Source organism: Lagopus muta, chromosome 7 (genome assembly GCF_023343835.1).
Source record: "Lagopus muta isolate bLagMut1 chromosome 7, bLagMut1 primary, whole genome shotgun sequence".
In the NCBI taxonomy this organism is placed as follows: domain Eukaryota; kingdom Metazoa; phylum Chordata; class Aves; order Galliformes; family Phasianidae; genus Lagopus; species Lagopus muta.
Window position 1 is genome coordinate 31,115,197 of NC_064439.1, and position 16,524 is coordinate 31,131,720.

The 16,524-nt window shown below is 38.1% G+C and overlaps 1 protein-coding gene across 9 annotated transcripts in view; it reads left to right on the plus strand.

Moving 5' to 3' along the window:
• Window positions 1-16,524, plus strand: part of PALS2 (protein associated with LIN7 2, MAGUK p55 family member) — a 49,937-nt gene that overhangs the window by 18,852 nt on the left and 14,561 nt on the right. For 4 of the 9 annotated variants that reach the window (XM_048950733.1, XM_048950740.1, XM_048950737.1 and 1 more), the window contains 2 exons: window positions 10,732-10,853; window positions 14,260-14,412. In XM_048950733.1, the coding sequence (XP_048806690.1) occupies window positions 10,737-10,853; window positions 14,260-14,412 (270 nt within the window). In that variant the 5' untranslated portion in view covers window positions 10,732-10,736. Of the gene's footprint in view, window positions 1-10,546; window positions 10,626-10,731; window positions 10,854-14,259; window positions 14,413-16,524 lie in introns of those variants that run through there. The other 5 variants (XM_048950734.1, XM_048950738.1, XM_048950736.1 and 2 more) reach the window with 3 other exon arrangements.

Genomic DNA, 16,524 nt, shown 5'->3' on the forward strand with positions numbered 1-16,524 from the left:
ATTATTGTTGTTTTTTGCTTTGGTTCGAATGAGTTAGTGCATGATTGAAAATTCAGAAGTGAGTGTGCAGAACTTGATGTAACCAAACTTGGTATTCTGAGGAAATAGAGTAGAAAATTTCAACCTTGTCAGTATGCATCACAGGTACAAGTGCAGAGCACTGTTTTGAAGGTACCCTTTGCAGTTTCTGTGTCTGTATCTGCCTTATAACATGCGGAAAATTGTCTTTCAGTGTTCACAGCAGTAAGTTGCAAAATGACTTCAGAGTGAAGGTGGCAAACATTTGAAATTGCCATTTTCTTAAAAATGTGTGATTCTTAATGCAGGTTGTCTGAAGACCACTAGAAATAACATTTCCCATCATAGCTCTGCCTAGATATTCTTAAATTGAACTTTAATTTCCCATTTTAATCAAACATTTGTGAACCTGAATAAATCATGATGGCGTTCTGTGGAAAAGAAGTCTGGGAGTTAAAATGCATAACTAAAGGCAGTGTGAGTTTATCCATGGAATTTTTCAGTTCCCTTCACAATTTGAGTGTCAAGGTGATTCTCTTTATTCCTTTTGCAGGGTTCTTGAGCATATGCTTCCTAGGGCTAGAGTAATGTAACTGCTGAGAATAAGGAGTAGTTGTGCAAAATGTGACTGCGTTTAGTTGAAAGAAAAGTTGTGGAATAGAATCTTGCTGGGAAAATGTTTTTCAAATGGTAGATGCATTTAGGACAGTAATGCAGTTCAATCATTTAACAAGCCATTATATTTTGCCGTCTCTCTTTTGAAGTATGAAAAGTTTTATGTGTTGTTCTTCACCATTTTAAAAACATCAGCAATGTCATTCTACAAAAAATTTTGGAAAAACCATTTTCTATGCAATACATCACAGCTAGCAGTGATGGGATGATTATTTTAGTGGGCATGTTAGAGGTTGGCAATGAACTGCAGATGAGACTTCTGGAAAGTGTACTGTGTGATGCTGTGAAAGTGAGGTCCTCGTCCAGAGATAACTACTTTAAATATAATAATTTTTACAGTTTTGTTTGTGTCCTAAACCTTACATTCACAGGTGGCTTTGCAGGGGAAAACCTGGAGAGAAAGTAAGCAGGTTTTGAATTAATGGAAAATTGCACCGTACACAGTCTTGCATGGTGGGTCTTTTCTCCTAGAACAAATGGGGTAGGAATCATATAATAACCAAATGTATTTTCTACTGTAAACTAGAGTGGCTTTCATTTCTAGATACAAAACAGTATGTTGAGATTTTTCTAAAGCAGCTTATATTGTGCTTGTTCCTGTTCGTGTTCTGATTTTATGAATTTGTTGAGCAATTTTCAAATGCTGAAAGCCATGTAAAAAAAAAAAAAAGCCATTTGAAGCCTGCTTCAGCAACGGGACAAAATTTATGTGTAGTTTTTTGCACCTAAAGGAAAGGGCAGTTCAGGTACACATTAAGGTTTAGAGGAGACAAGTTCAAAATGATGTTTTATACTCCTTTGTGTCAAGCCAGCAAGTTGAGCTGACCATATAATGTAAGACAAAATAGACCGTATGATCTGCCTGTATCTGTAGAAAGACTGGCATATTTTGCAAGGAGCTCGTGAGACTCGCTTCCAATTCACTTTGAACAGTCCTTCCGTGCTGGAAGGAGGTACAGATTGGAAGAGACTGTAGGAAGAGGAGAAATTATTCAAGTTTTGTTTCTTGCCTTATAATATAGGAGAGGCTCAACTGCATTATTTATGTTAGAGAAATGAATGTTGAAGCATTGTCTTCTAGCTGTAAATAGGTTTGGGTTAAGTAAGATCTGCTCAAACTCCTTTACATGTTGACAAAGATTCAGGAAATGCCCAATGGCTTTTTTTTTTTGAGTGGTAGGAGTGATCAGGTGATTGCACGTGAAGGATGCAAACTTCAGCAAGAACAGCAAGATCTCCAGTAATGGGATTCATCATGGGTCTCTGGAGATGCTAGGGCTGGAAGAGCCTCTCTACTCTACAAGTGGGCATAGTGTTGTTACTTTGTTCTATATAGAGTAACTCATTTTATTACAGATTCCATGTCTTGTTGGCAGACTTACCCAAAGCACGTTACCTAATAGCTCTTGCGTATTGTTCTGTCATGACATTCACGTTGTCAGCAGAGTACCTTACAGTCCTTGTGAATTCTGGCTTTCTCCTTTGGATGTACGCCTGTGTAGTGTGCCTAGATAAATGCTTCAATAAGTGTTCATAGCAAGACCTGAGCTGCCTGTTGTTTCTGAAGTGTCTGCGCTTAGAAGTGCAGCAGAACTTGCATCTCAGAGCTTCACAGCTCACGTTTACCCGCTAACACAGTATTGAAACCAGTGACAGGATGAAAGTATGTAACACACACAAAGTAGAATTCTTTCCATTTGGGAGACTATTCACTCTTTTCTCTTCCTGAGTTTAATGTTTGTTTGAAGAGGGAATCTGGTTTAGGAAGAGCTCTTCACTGATTTCCAATTTGCTAGGACATCAGTGGTGGATGGTTCTGCACATCTTCAGCTCCTTTTCCTTTGAGAAAAATGGTACCGTGATCTGACTAATTTATATCTTGTAGTTTATTCCTGGGTATATGTAAGTGAAAAGTAGTTTTTGCTTACGATTTTAGTATTTTGTCAGTTAGTTTTGTGACAAAAATACAGAAATTAAAAAACTTTGATTCAGGAAGCTGAAAAGATAGAAAGGAAAGGCCACACTTCAAAGGATGTGCTTGCTTTGTTGCATATGTTACGCTGGCTTTTCGAACTTTATAAATGGTGGCATTAATTGCCTGTGCGTGTGACTGCAGAGAAAACGCGTTTCTTCATCTAGCTGTTTCTTTCAAAATAGTAGGAAAAGTAATTGATGCGATCTCGTGAGTTCAGCCTGCTCTGGCTGTTAGAAGTGGAGGGAAGCGTACGTGTCCCAAAAGTTGTTGAATTTCTACTGGAATGTTGTGTATAAAGTGGTACCTTTAGACTGCATATCATCCTTTGTGCCTTCATCTAAAAATCAGTAGAAAGAATATTATTTAGAACCTGAAGTATAAATTGGTCAAGTACTAAGGTAATATATTCTTTGTTCACCAAAATTGATATTTGTTCTGGGATGTATGCTAGTGTTCATTTAAAGTTCAGTTGTCTTTGTGTGGCATCATTACATACTTTTCTAAAATCTGTGGCTGGAAAGGAGGAACACTTATGAAAATGAAGCAGTTTAATTCATCCTTTTGTTAAAGCTTTTACTGGACTTGCTTGTATGTGCTGTAGTTTGTGTTATATGATTGAAGCTTTTACATCAAATCCAGTATTTCATTTCAAAATCAATTACTGCCTTTGCAGTTTGAGGCACAATGCCTAGGTTTGAAGAGGGAATCTGGTTTAGGAAGAGCTTTTCACTGATTTGCAATTTGCTAGGACATCAGCGTGGTTAGATGGTTCTGCACGTTTTCAACTACTTTTCTATTCCCATCTTTCTATTGAAACATATCTGCTTTTTCCTGCAGTGGAATACATATACTGTCCACTTGTCTAGACTACAGGAGTGGCTCTCAGAAGTATGGAATATCTCTTTTTCCTTTCACTGTCCTCCATGGCCTGCAACAGATTTAGGTTTCTGGGTTACTCAAGTGCTTGATAGCAATTTCTTCAGTCTCTGCAATGTTTGGATTTTGTATCTGTAGCTCAACAGGTTCAAAGAAATGTACACATGCAGAAGGTTTTCTTAAAGATCTCAGAAAATATTTCATCAAAATGGCAACATATTATAGTGAGAAGAAAAGTAGTGGTTACTTTTAAGCTATGTCTTATTTTAACTGTGTAATATGAAATTTTGAGGGGGAAACTGAATTGATTTGAAAATGTGGCTCCTTTCTTAGTACTGTCCTTTAGGAGGATTGACATGGTCATAAAAATTCAGCTAGAACAAAAGCTGTATATATTTAAGGCAGTGTGTAATCTTCTCAGAAATTGTGGAAGTGAATTTATTTGTTGCCAGCTGGTAGTGGTGATGTTCAGATATTCAGCAAAGACTTTCTGTAGTCATTGCGTTTCTAATGAGCAGTATTTAGAAGTTGTAAAATAGCATATTAGCAATTTAGTATCATTTCATAAATCATTTGGAGGCATAGGTCTGCTTCTTTTTTTTTTTTTTCTCAGTGTTATGAAAACTCTTATGTTTAGCTCAAAGCCACCAATGGTAGTACATCTTCTTCAGTGTCACCTGAGATGCCCTAGAGAGATGCAGGCATCCATAAATGAGCTGGTGGTATTTGAGGGCTTAAACTGGAACCTCTTATATCATGGAAAGAGTGGAGATTTCTATCTTTCAATACAGTTATTAGTATGAGTTACCAAAATTTATTTGAAGGTAGTATCTCCCGGGATGTGATTCCATCGTTTTTCTGGGCTGCCTGTTCCAGTGTTTGACCACCCCCATAGTAAAAGAAAGTATTTTCTTGTGTTCTGTTATTTTCCTAAGTGTACGTTTGGGAAGAAAATATTTACTTTTTAGTGATTGTTTGTTTTAACTGATTTTTTTTTTTTTCAAACATTTATTTATGTTTTAATTAATTGAAAAATGCTGCTTATTTTTGGTGAAGATTGGAAGCTATTTAAGCGGAAAGATGGAAAAGTGAATTCTTTTTAATTGCACCTGCTGAACCTTTCAGAAGGTATGTTATGCCTCCCTGCCTCTTTCAGTGGCAAAAATGCCAAAAATAAATGAAGAAGCACATTCATTACGTGGCTCAGGCTGTAAAAAAGAAACTGCCATGCAGGATTCTGATTTTCCTCTACTTTTTTTTTTTTTTTTTTTTTTTTTTTTTTTATGCAGAGAACTTTCAGCTGTGGGCTTAGACTTGTCCAGTACAAACTATCTCATGAAATGCCTTTTATCTATCAGAAAAGACTTTCAGCGTATTTGTATGTTTGCTTCTCAGTTCATAGAATCGTAGAATCATAGAATCACCAAGGTTGGAAAAGACCTTCAAGATCATCCAGTCCAACCGTTCACCTATTCCCAGTAGCTCCCACTAAACCATGTCCCTCAACACAACATCCAGCCTTTCCTTGAACACCCCCAGGCTCGGTGACTCCACCACCTCCCTGGGCAGTCCATTCCAGTGCCTGACCACCCTTTCTGAAAAGTAATACTTCCTCATGTCCAGCCTGAATCTCCCCTGCCGTAGCTTGAAACCATTCCCCCTGGTCCTATCACTAATGACACGAGAGAAGAGGCCGACCCCCAGCTCACTACAACCTCCCTTCAGGAAGTTATAGAGAGCAATGAGGTCTCCCCTGAGCCTCCTCTTCTCCAGGCTGAACATTCCCAGCTCCTTCAGCCTCTCCTCATATGGCCTGTGTTCCAGACCCCTCACCAGCTTTGTTGCCCTCCTTTGAACACGTTCCAGGGCCTCAATGTCTTTCTTGCAGTGAGGGGCCCAAAACTGGACACAGTACTGGAGGTTCCTCATCATCTGTGTCTGAATCTTGCACTGGACTTTCTCTAAAGAGTATTACCAAGGTTTCTGATGTTACTGTCGTTTAAACACCTGCACAGGCTTATCATCAAAGCATCAACATTAGTGGGCTTCACATTAAGGCAGCTGCCTTTGTGCTTTACGATTGAGATGATTTCTTTACAGTTCTTCACAAGAAGTCCATCACAACTTCCTCGGTACTGAATTTCAATGTAGCTATTGGCAGTATCATATTGTTGGTCAGGATATTTCTCTACAAATGAAACACAGCCTTTTAATTCTGCTAGTTTTGGAGGTGTGATGCCGTATGTGTTCCCTTTTTATCTTTACTGAAATAATTTTAAAATACTGCTCTTCTATCCAAAAGATGCAGCTGTGAGGTCCATCTGTTCATCAAAAAATGTATGTTTCTTCATTCTGTAGCTGAACTGAATAGCCTGAAAGAAGTGGGGCTGCAGTATTTAGGATGTGGACGTGTTGATTTCCCCCATGACTTGTGACCGTAAGATCCATGACAGAAAATGGGCGAGTGAAATGAAATGTACTTGAGCTGGGTTTGTTAAGGCTGTGGGCTGCTCGAGCTTCTATTTACAGTTATGCTAAAATAGTTTAGTCTCTGCTTGTCAGGAGATGTAGAGAAAATGAAGTTAAAAAAAATGGAGAACATCTCTAGTCATTTGTTACTTCTTTTCAACATGCAAAAATTCAGTGAGTAGACCATAAGTTTCCAGGGGAGCATTCAGTCTTATCAATTAGATTGTTCCTTCTTTTCCTAATTCTATGCTATTCATTTCTCTGATTCTGCAGTGAAGGAGGTATGCGTGCTGCAGACGGCAGCTTCCTTAATTAAACAATCTGGCTGTTTCTAGAGGAGGTCCATTCTTTACTGAATGAGGAAGGGGTCCTGCCTAGAAAACGTGCCTGCATGATGTTACAGTGGAGTGCTGCCCAGAAAACCTTAAGAGGGCTATCAGTAGGGTTACAGCCACGCTGGCCCAGTGCTACCTGCCTGGAGAACACCTCACACTGCTGCATGGGCTCAATTTCTGGATGGTTGAGAGCCTAAGCATCACTGTACCCTACAGCAGTAACAGCATTCGCATATTTCGCATGGCACTATGTGACTGATTTGTAATGTGGCAGAGAGACCAACCGCAGTTCTGGTTTCTCTGTGTAGCTCTTGTCTGGATTCTAAGTCTGATCTCTGCTTGGTGTATTCAGTTGCTGGCAGTGGCAGTGCGAGCGCAATGCCCTTTGTGCTCACTGCACAGTGCTTTCCCAGAGATTTTTATTTTATCCTGGTTTTTGAACCTTACACTGACAAAGCCCTCTGTTTCTAGTTAATATTTCATATATTCTTAATGAATAGTTTGTTAGTGAGTAATTTGTGCCAGTTCAAAATGTTAGCATGTTCATTGGTATTCCTATGGTGAGAGATGTGGACAGTTCAGATAACTGAATAACCTGCAGTATAAATCCTCCTTTTTTTTTCCTGTATGTATTTCGATGTCTTATGAAACTTTTCTTTTGGATATATCCCTGTTGAAAAGATTTTCATTCCCCGTGAGAAATTGTTTCCAAACTTGTGGATGTGACAAGATTTTAATCTAATTTTCTAGATTTCCACCACTACTCTCAGCAACAGTCTTGAAGTATTTATCATACCTCCCTATCCAAATGAGTGGGTCATGGGAAAATAATTATGCATACATTTATTTAAGTATATTACAGAATTTTCTTTTAATTCCCCATTCATTTGTTAGCTTGGAGAATAATAAAATGAAATTAAGCTAAAAAATCTGTGCAGGGTATTCATTCTGCAAAGCTTTCATTTTCCCCAGTGAGAGACACATTTGTCTTCTGTCCACAAATCTGGAAAATTTATTTAAATGTATGCTTCCTTTTTCCTTTACATAGAATTAATCTAGTCAAGAATTAGGCACTGAAAGAAAAAGTAAAAATCAAATTTGATGGAAGAGTCACAGTTGAGAGCTTGTTGAAAATGTCTTTTTTTTTTTTTTTTTCCTTAGGAAGAGTTTGTCATAGTAACTTTCACTTCTGTTTGATCTGAATTTACTATTGTAAGGTACAGTATGTAGATTAAGCCTTTGAAGCATCTGCCTTTGGTTATCTGAAGAGCCATACATGAATTTAGGATGAGTTAATTCTGGTTAGTAAATTCTGCGTTGGTAAGTGAAATTTCTGCATTCTTAGACATGAGGATGCATGGTAACTACTACAAAGACCTGTTTACATGCCTTCCCCCTGCATCTTCCTTTCCCTTTTTGATATGTGGTTCAAATGACAAACTAGTTACTTTGAGTGTAGACTCACCTGCTCAGCAGGAATAAATTGCTCAGTGCATGTACACAACAGAATAGTACACTCCCGCTGAGTACTTGCTTCAGGCTTTAAACTTCCAATGTTTATAAAGATGTTCTTTGAAAATTGATTGTGGGAATTAGGTGTGTGTGTATTTTCCCTGTCACTAAGCCAGGGGCTGTAGTGGAGGGTGCCCCATTGTAAACTCATTTTCTCTTAGGAGTCCTATCTCATGCTCTGTTCTGTTGGTACTTCTTCCTGAGAATCCTTTACTTCAGCACCTTGTCTCACCTGAAAGCCTCTTTCTTCTGCTCAGTTCCTATGCTGTCTGGAGGCTATTGTCAAGGTGTGTTTCTTGTAATGTCTTTATTCCTTGCTCCTTCCTTCAGCTGTGCTTATTACCTATCATTCTCACAAGAGCAAATCCTTTGTTGTGATGAAAATTTGAAGTTTTACCCAGGCGGCTCATTGAATATACAGAAAGGTTTCTGTTTGGAGGGAGAAGGAAGTAAATAGTGCAGCTCTTAAAGTTAATATGTTCTTACCAGTTTCCTCTAAGAGATGGAATGACAGAGACAAGAGACATAGTTAATATTTCCCCCAAAAGAAAAGCAGACACTTCTTTTTTTGTTTGACACCAAAGCATTCAACGACATGGAGCACTCCTGAGCTCTCACCACTAGAGAGCATTAGGGTGAGAAAAGGCAACCATTAGATGCACGGCAATGTTTTGAGCACCTGGGGTGCAAGTCTGCTTTTGTGAATTTTTTTTATATAAAGGTGTCTGCTGTCTTCCAAGAACACTAAAGTATGCTTTGGCAGCTTTGATGGTAGAATTTGTGAAACAGTTATTAAATGTAATATTCATTTGAAAATATCCTACACAAAGCCTGGAAGTCATTCTTGTGAAGCTTAAATGATGCTCTCAACAGCTTCTCTTTGATGCTAATGTTTAAATAGAAATTTTAATTTTAAATTTGATCATCTAAGTTAGGCTGAATTCTGAAAGGGTTACATAGGAAACAGTTTATTAACATGGATATATATAAGGAGTGCCTTATGCATTTGTAGCTAAACTCCTCAAGGTGTAGGACATACTTAGTGTGAGGAAGGCAGGGACTATTTCCAGGTTGGTTTGGTGACTTTATCCAATGTGTGATCACTAACAGCACTTTGTCTGTTGAAAACATAGAAATAGTATTGCTTCAGAATCTGAAAGCATAGTTTAAGTATCACTTTTCTTCCTTCCCGTGGTTTCACAGAGGATTCATGTTTTGGAAGCAAGAAGCTTGGTTAGAGCATGAAAAAAAAAAAAAAAAAAGTCTCTTGACATTCGCTGCTGTAGTTAAAATGTACCTTCCAAGATGATTTGATTGTTGAAAAGTCAGCTCTACTTGAGGGAAAGTACAGCCAGAAAGTATTTTCTTGGAATGGAGTTGTCTATGGAACATTCAAATTAGAAAGTAGGTGTTGAGAAATGCTGTTGTTCTCTTGCTTTGCCGTGTTTCATAATAACTTTCATTATAAAGCAATGAGGAGAGTGGAGGGTAAATTCTTGTGTGGGAGGGGGGCATATAGGCTTTCTGATTATCTTGACATATGCTGCTATGCAACATGCAGAGTATTACCGTACACAGTATTTTTTTCTAATACTTTTGTTGAAGAGCTTGACAGAAAAATTTGTAGTAGGCCTATGTATGTGTCTGAATATGCAAACATAACTGTGCAAGAGTTTGACAACATACTGTTAAAAAAAAAACAACAGTGTAGGTTTTTCACTACTAAGGTAATGCTAACAAGATGAGTGTATTTAATTGTGTGTTGGAAGAGGTGAAAAAAATCATTTACCTTGTGAAGGACTTCATAATTTTCTTCAGTGATGTCCCCTTTTGTGCTGAGCCTGAGCTTGCATGCGCTCATCTCTGCGGACTTGAAGCTAGCCTAGGAAGTGCCTGCAAAGGGCTACTGCACACACGCTCAAATGCACGAGAACTCTGCAGTGTGTGAATGTGCTGACTGCTATCTAACATAAAGGGTCTGTTTTGTTCAGTTCTATCTTAAATGAAAGGGTTGAAGGACGTGGTTATACAATAAATTCTCATCACCTCATAAATGACATTGTGAGACAGGACAGTGGGGATAGTGGGATTTACAGAGCTTTCCTTGAGCACCGTTGTTCCCTTTCAGCCCAAGTTACTGTAGTTCTCTCTGCGGGCTGTTGATAGCCAAGAATATCTCCACTGGGAAAACCATGCAAATACAGTATGCTTCAAGTTCTAAGATATACTTCCCGATATAAGTATGTTGTGGAGCCAGCTTGGTGCTAGCATTTACAGCACTTAGTGCCAGAGTGCAATAAGTCAGAACTGGGGGCTGTAAATGACTGCTGAGAGTGCGTGCAAGTGTTGTCAATTGCTTCCTTAGCAATACGTTTTTGGTTAAAAAAAAAATAATTGAAGTTGTATTCATTTCAAGAACAGTGACATCTGCCTATAGAAGCATTCTAAAACTTAGTGTTGTTTGGTTTATGTATGAGGGCTGAAAGCTTTCTGTGAAGGAGAGATGAAACAAAACAATCATGAGTTAGTTGCTTTCATTGTAGTTGGGTATTATGCATATCTAGTTTATACGTGAGATTTTTTTCAGTCTAAATAATAGTTAATGTTTAATCCAGACCTAGAACATTCCTTCGGGTTGACTGTGATGCTAAGGATTTAGATAGATAACTTATTTCCATCTTTCAAATAAAAGAATTTTAGTTTATCCATTCTGCCTGCTTGCGCTCAGTAGTTAGCTGTTTAAAATCTCTATTTCTAATACCGTGGTGGGTTTTCTTGAGTTGTTGCTGATTATCCAAGTCTGTTTTGCTCAATACTTAGGGTTTTTTTTTTTTAATTTTATTTTTTTTGTCTTTTTTTTTCTCTTGTCAGCAGCCATGCAGCAGGTACTGGATAACCTTACTGATCTGCCGACGTCGACAGGCGCTGAAGAAATAGACCTAATTTTTCTCAAAGGAATCATGGAAAACCCCATTGTAAGATCTCTTGCTAAGGTATTTCAACTTCCCGCTCTGAGTAGAATCTGAAAATGTTGTAACTGGTACTGTTACATGAACACTGAGTATGGACTGTTGTGTACCTTTGATGTATGGTATGTCTTGTTAGAAGGCTTGAAGGTGTTCTTGAAAACAGAGCATATTTGGTATAATTTCTGTGTACAACGATTTATTGATACATGGAGAACTAGAGGAAAGAGTAAAACTCAGAGACTTTGGTAGTATTGTGTTAATTTTACTTATGAAGATAATGTCAAAATACTTGAAATCAGAGGTATTTGGCTTTAATAGCCTTGTGACCCATGTTGTGTGCAAAACCTATATCCCTTGTTTTCTAGCATTTTTTCCAAAGATGAAATGTGAGAGTAATAATCTTCTTTCCTCCATGGCATAAACAAGTCGTCTTTTTGGCTCAGAATGACTTTCTGATCAACCCAATGAAATATGCTCTCCAAACCCTTTCCTGGATCTCAGAGTAATAGTTGGGCCTTTGATTGGCAGCAGTCAGACATGGGCTAGCCTTAGTTTTGGTCTTACATTATGCAACTACTTTATTCATAGGTGGTAGTATTCATTTATAAGTATCTAAGATGATGCTGACCCTAAAACTCCTTAGACCCTAAAGTTAAAATGTAGCTTATTTTATCATAAGAAAATGCAGCCAATATCATACAGCACTTGCATTCTTTCTTATTCTTCATAAAAATATGTTCGTTACAAGAGAAAAAAGAGTTAACTGAAATATAGCTGTCTCTTTAATATGAATAAACGTCTGAAGCAATGCCCTGTGGGCAGCCAGGAAATATCTTGTACAGCTGAAGTATCATTTTGCTCTATAAAAATCTGGAAAGGACAACATAAGAGTTTGTATAAGAATTCACTTTTGTTTAACTGTTAGTTACAAATAGAATGCAACTCAGAAGAGAGAAGCAGCAATATGTGTATTGACATAAAATAGCGATTAAATAAAATGGGGATTTCGCAGGGTTTGAGATTTCAAGGTACACTTGATTATTTACTTCATAGAAAATAAGATTAAACACACTCATCCAAGGGACACTTCCATTGAGTCACAAGGTTCAGAGTGGATCCCCTAGTTTTCTAAAGTCTTTGGACAGCAGAGGTAAGGGATCTAGGTGTGGCTGAATTCACTCCTAGCCCCAGACTTGGTCCGTGGTTATGTGTGCACAATCAATCTACGATTTAATCTTAGCAAGCTTGCAAAGCTTAGCAAACTATTATTCACCTACTGAGGGTTTGCAGCAGCAAGGAATTTCTCAGCATTGAAGTGTGAGGGGTCTCTGCAGCAGTGGTACCCTCAAGAACTGTCCCTACTTGTGGGCAGATCTGTTATGCAGCCAGCTGCCATGCAGGAGAGCTCAGCAAGCTCTTGGGCTGCTCATTATTTATGGACTAAGATGACTGATTCACTCACATTTACGTACCGACTACAGATGTTAGTCTCTTTCAGATTTGTCTCGAGTCAAACACAGACTAGCACAGTTGTTAGGTGGGCAGATAGCTCAAATTAGCCGTTGGCTGTTGTGTTCTATTTCCCGTCAGTCTGCTCTCAGCCAGATGCAGCCTTCATAACCAGTTTCACCCATCATGATTTGTCACTGGTGGTTATCTGCTGAAGTCAGATGCAGCCACCACAACCATCCATGGTGTTTATCACTCAAGCAGTGGCAGGACAAATGAAAGTCAGTAAAAGTCAGGTCAAGAAGAGCATACCACCACACTGTTCAAAAACATTGGTTACATGTTGAAGAAGTTGCGTAGGAATAAAAATAGAAACAGTGGAAGTGTTCTCATCTTTTGGTGAGAGAACTGCAGAGGGGAGAATTTGTGTGCTAAATTTACTGGAGTTAAGTTAAACCACTTTGTTGATTAGAGTTGTTTCTAGCTGCAGAATCTGTTACATACTTCATCTATAATATTTATCATGAAGAAAATGTTCATTGCAAAGAATTTGTAGTTTTCCAATAATTCCGAAGAATTTGTAGTTGTCCAATTATAATGTAACATTTAATTAGCAGGAATTTAACAAGCAGATTTAAAAAAAAAAACAAAGTGTTTGTAATAGAAACAGACATGATCTTAAGTACAAACTTGCTTTCTCAAGAATGCTGGAAGGCTTTAACTGAGTCTGTATGGCATGATCACACTCAATTTTTTTTTTTTTCTGATTCTGCATTGAACCCTGAACTTCCATCCCAGACAGTAGATCTAAATGTGGACAAGGTCAAAATGATAACACACTTCATGAATGACATGCATGGAATTTGTACCAATACATTTGCCTCTAAAAGTGTATCAAATCTGTTTCCCTATTAGAAGAGTTAGTTTTGTCAGAATCGTGAATTCTCAGAGAGCTCTGAGATTGTCAGACTATTTGCACATTAATTTCAGACCAGCCAGAAATGTAAAAAGCCTTTTCCTTTATTAGAATCACAGAGTCATAGAATGGTGTGGGTTAGAAGGAACTTCAAAGACCAACTAATTCCACATCTTCCATTAGACCAGGTTGCCCAGAGACCCCTCCAGCCTCTTAAACTGTTTCAGTTTGCCTCTTACCCTATCAGTGAGCAACAGTGGAAAGAGCCTGATTCCATTTTTTCATACTCTCAGGTATTTGTACACATGGACGAGCGTGTCCCCCTAAAGACTTTTCTTCTCCAGCCTAAATGTTCCCAGCTCTCTGTCTTTCTTCATAGGAGATACGCTCCATTCTGTTATTTCAGTGGCCTTTCACTGAGCTCTCTCCAATAACTCCCTCTCTCTTGTTCTGGGCAGCCCAGAACTGGACACGGGTCTCCAGTTGTGGCCTTGCCAACACTGAGTTGAGGGGAGTCTGCTGGCAGCGCTCTGACTAATACAGCCCAGCAGAGTTAGCCTCCTTTTCTGCAGATTGTTTTTCAGAATTCCTTTCAATCATCAGACTTTCTTTTCAACTTTGCCATTCAAATATATTTGACTAGGAGAAGCCTCAGATAAACTTTTCTCAAATGCAGACTGTATTTTTCCAAGCCAATTGCATAGTTCTGTTTTTGTTCTTCTAGAAGGTCTGCTTGTCCTGGGTTCTGAAGCAGAAAAAGTCTGAGGCTTGATACTGTTCAGAGAGGGCTGTTTGATGAATGTAGCATGGAGGCCATAGGAAACATGGACATGCAAGTGTATCTGACAGGTGCTGCTTTTAAGGTTTTTCATGTCACATTGTTAAGGACACAGAATCCTTCAGCAGTTACAAAGACAAAATGTACAGATTAGAATATAGGTAATGGTTCCTGTTTTCCCACTGAAGGATACACCAAGAAATTAATTAAAAAGTTTAAAATTTAGAAGTACTATTTACTTGAAACTTAATTACGTTACAGTCGTATGTAATTATTATATCTTACAGGCTCACGAGAGACTAGAAGATTCTAAACTTGAGGCTGTCAGTGACAACAACCTGGAGCTGGTGAATGAAATTCTTGAAGACATCAGTCCCTTAATAAATAAAGATGAAAATATTGCGGAGTTGGTTGGAATACTCAAGGAACCTCATTTTCAGGTGCCTCCCTTTTACTCCTTTTCACTTTATATGACTCACAGCATTACTGTGATACATGGATACTGTGATACATGGATCTTAGTACAGTAATGAAACAAAAACTAAACTATAGCCAACTTTAATGTAGGATTTTACTCTGGATGCAGGGTAAAGAAGTAGTTGCATGGATTAAGAATGAACATGACTTTAGCCTTTAACGCTTCAAGTACATCTTCATTCGTGGTGGTGTCTCTATTGTAAGACTCAATGCGTACTGGAGGTTACTCCACTGCTTTATTCTTAGATTGTCCAGGTAGTCTCAGTTCCTGATACATTCTGCATTTCAGTTCAGCTTTTTGCATTCATGCTCATGTCAGATGCACAGTTTGCAGAATGAATTACCTTGATTCTCTTACGCCATGTGATCTACATTGAGCTTAAATTGCAACTTTACGTCCTTCCCACTTAACGTGATGTTCTACTAAACATAAATGAAATTTTGACATTTTTGTTTTCCCATTTCTGCTACTCTATTACCAGTTTCCATGTTGGCCCTTAAGGATTAGGATTTGTAAATCCTCATTGGATTTTGGACTTTCTAGGCCAGCTTCAACTTGTTTTGGTACTTTGCAGTAGGTCTCTTAAATGAAAAAGATAGCAAAGCTTTTGCCACAGCATAAACACATCCTTTCTTAGATAGGTACAGAGCCATATAAACATTTTTTGTTATACGTGTTAAGTCATGTTTGATTGGTTTTTGTTTTCTAAATTTTCAGTTGTATGCTATACAGACGTAATGGTGTGCATTACTGCTTAACATGGGTAGGCACTGGAAAGGCTGACAAACTGTGCCATGGCCTGTTGGAACTAGGGAACACTTTATTACCTCAACTTTCAATGCTGTAACTGTTGGTGAATGCTGTTCTGAAGAGTAGTTTGTTGGCCTCCCTTGTGCTCTTATTTGTGCATCATTACTAAGGGACCAAAGGCTTTGATTTAGAAAGTTACTGGTGAGTGACCCTTAAAATCAGTCTTTGATCTAGCAAAAATTGGGACTGGAAAAGGAAAGGTTGAGTTTGGAGGAATTGTTAATTACAGTGCAAAAGTACTGCAGTCATTCTGTTTTTGTTCTTGTTGTGTTTTCATTTAGAAAGTTTAATTTATTTCGTATCATTGTCAGACCTACAGTGATACTGTTTGATTCTTTTTTGGAAACTCATTTTAAAAATGCACGTCGTATTTATTGCATGCTTTGAAGAAGATTGCATGTTCCCTCTTACACTGTTCCATTGGGTGAGTCATGAGCATGTATGAGAAATTAGTTATTTCTAGGCTCTCTGCTTCATTTGCTGCAAAAACTGGATGGTACGCAAAGAATCGGGTTGGAAGCTAAAAGAAAATACGACTTAATGGATAAGGTAGTTAAATGTTGCCTTTTGAGAAGTAAATTATCACTCGCTTTGTCAGAGTTCAGGAGTTCAGAATTACTGAGTTCACTTAAAAAAGAAAAGTCTAAAGCAGCTTAAGTTTTTGTGCTTCTGTTTCCATCTGGAGGCAGGCAGAAAAACAAAAATCCCTGAGGACAAAGTTGCATTATTTCAAGTAAGTTTTTTTATTTGAGATCTCTCTCTCTCTCTCTCTCTGAAAGTTAGCACTTTCTTTTAGAGTAGTTACTTATCCTTTCCACCTCATTTTTTTCATATTCCCAATTCTTCAAGGAGGAGAAAAAGGAAAAAATTCAATGTGATTTGTAATAACAGAAAATGTAATTTTCATTCTGTATCCAGTTTGGTGAAGTTGTGTAACAAGCCGCCAGGAAGAACATAACTTAAGGTTTCATGGATTCTATTGTGTAACTCTTTTAGGAACTGGTTATCTATGTTTAGCAAGTGAGTAGTACTGCTTCACCACAGTATCATCTTACACATGTAACCTACCTTGGCATATAAGTGTCAAATGTGATATACAGGTATTTGGTGCAACAGCATATTAAGATGCATAGTGCTGAAAACACTAAACTATGGAATTGCACTTTTTGTTTTAACACTTTCACAGAAGATAAATTGGGCAGGGACTGGCTTATGGAGTATACATGCACTTATGATTATACTATTACGTTTGACTATCTGTTCC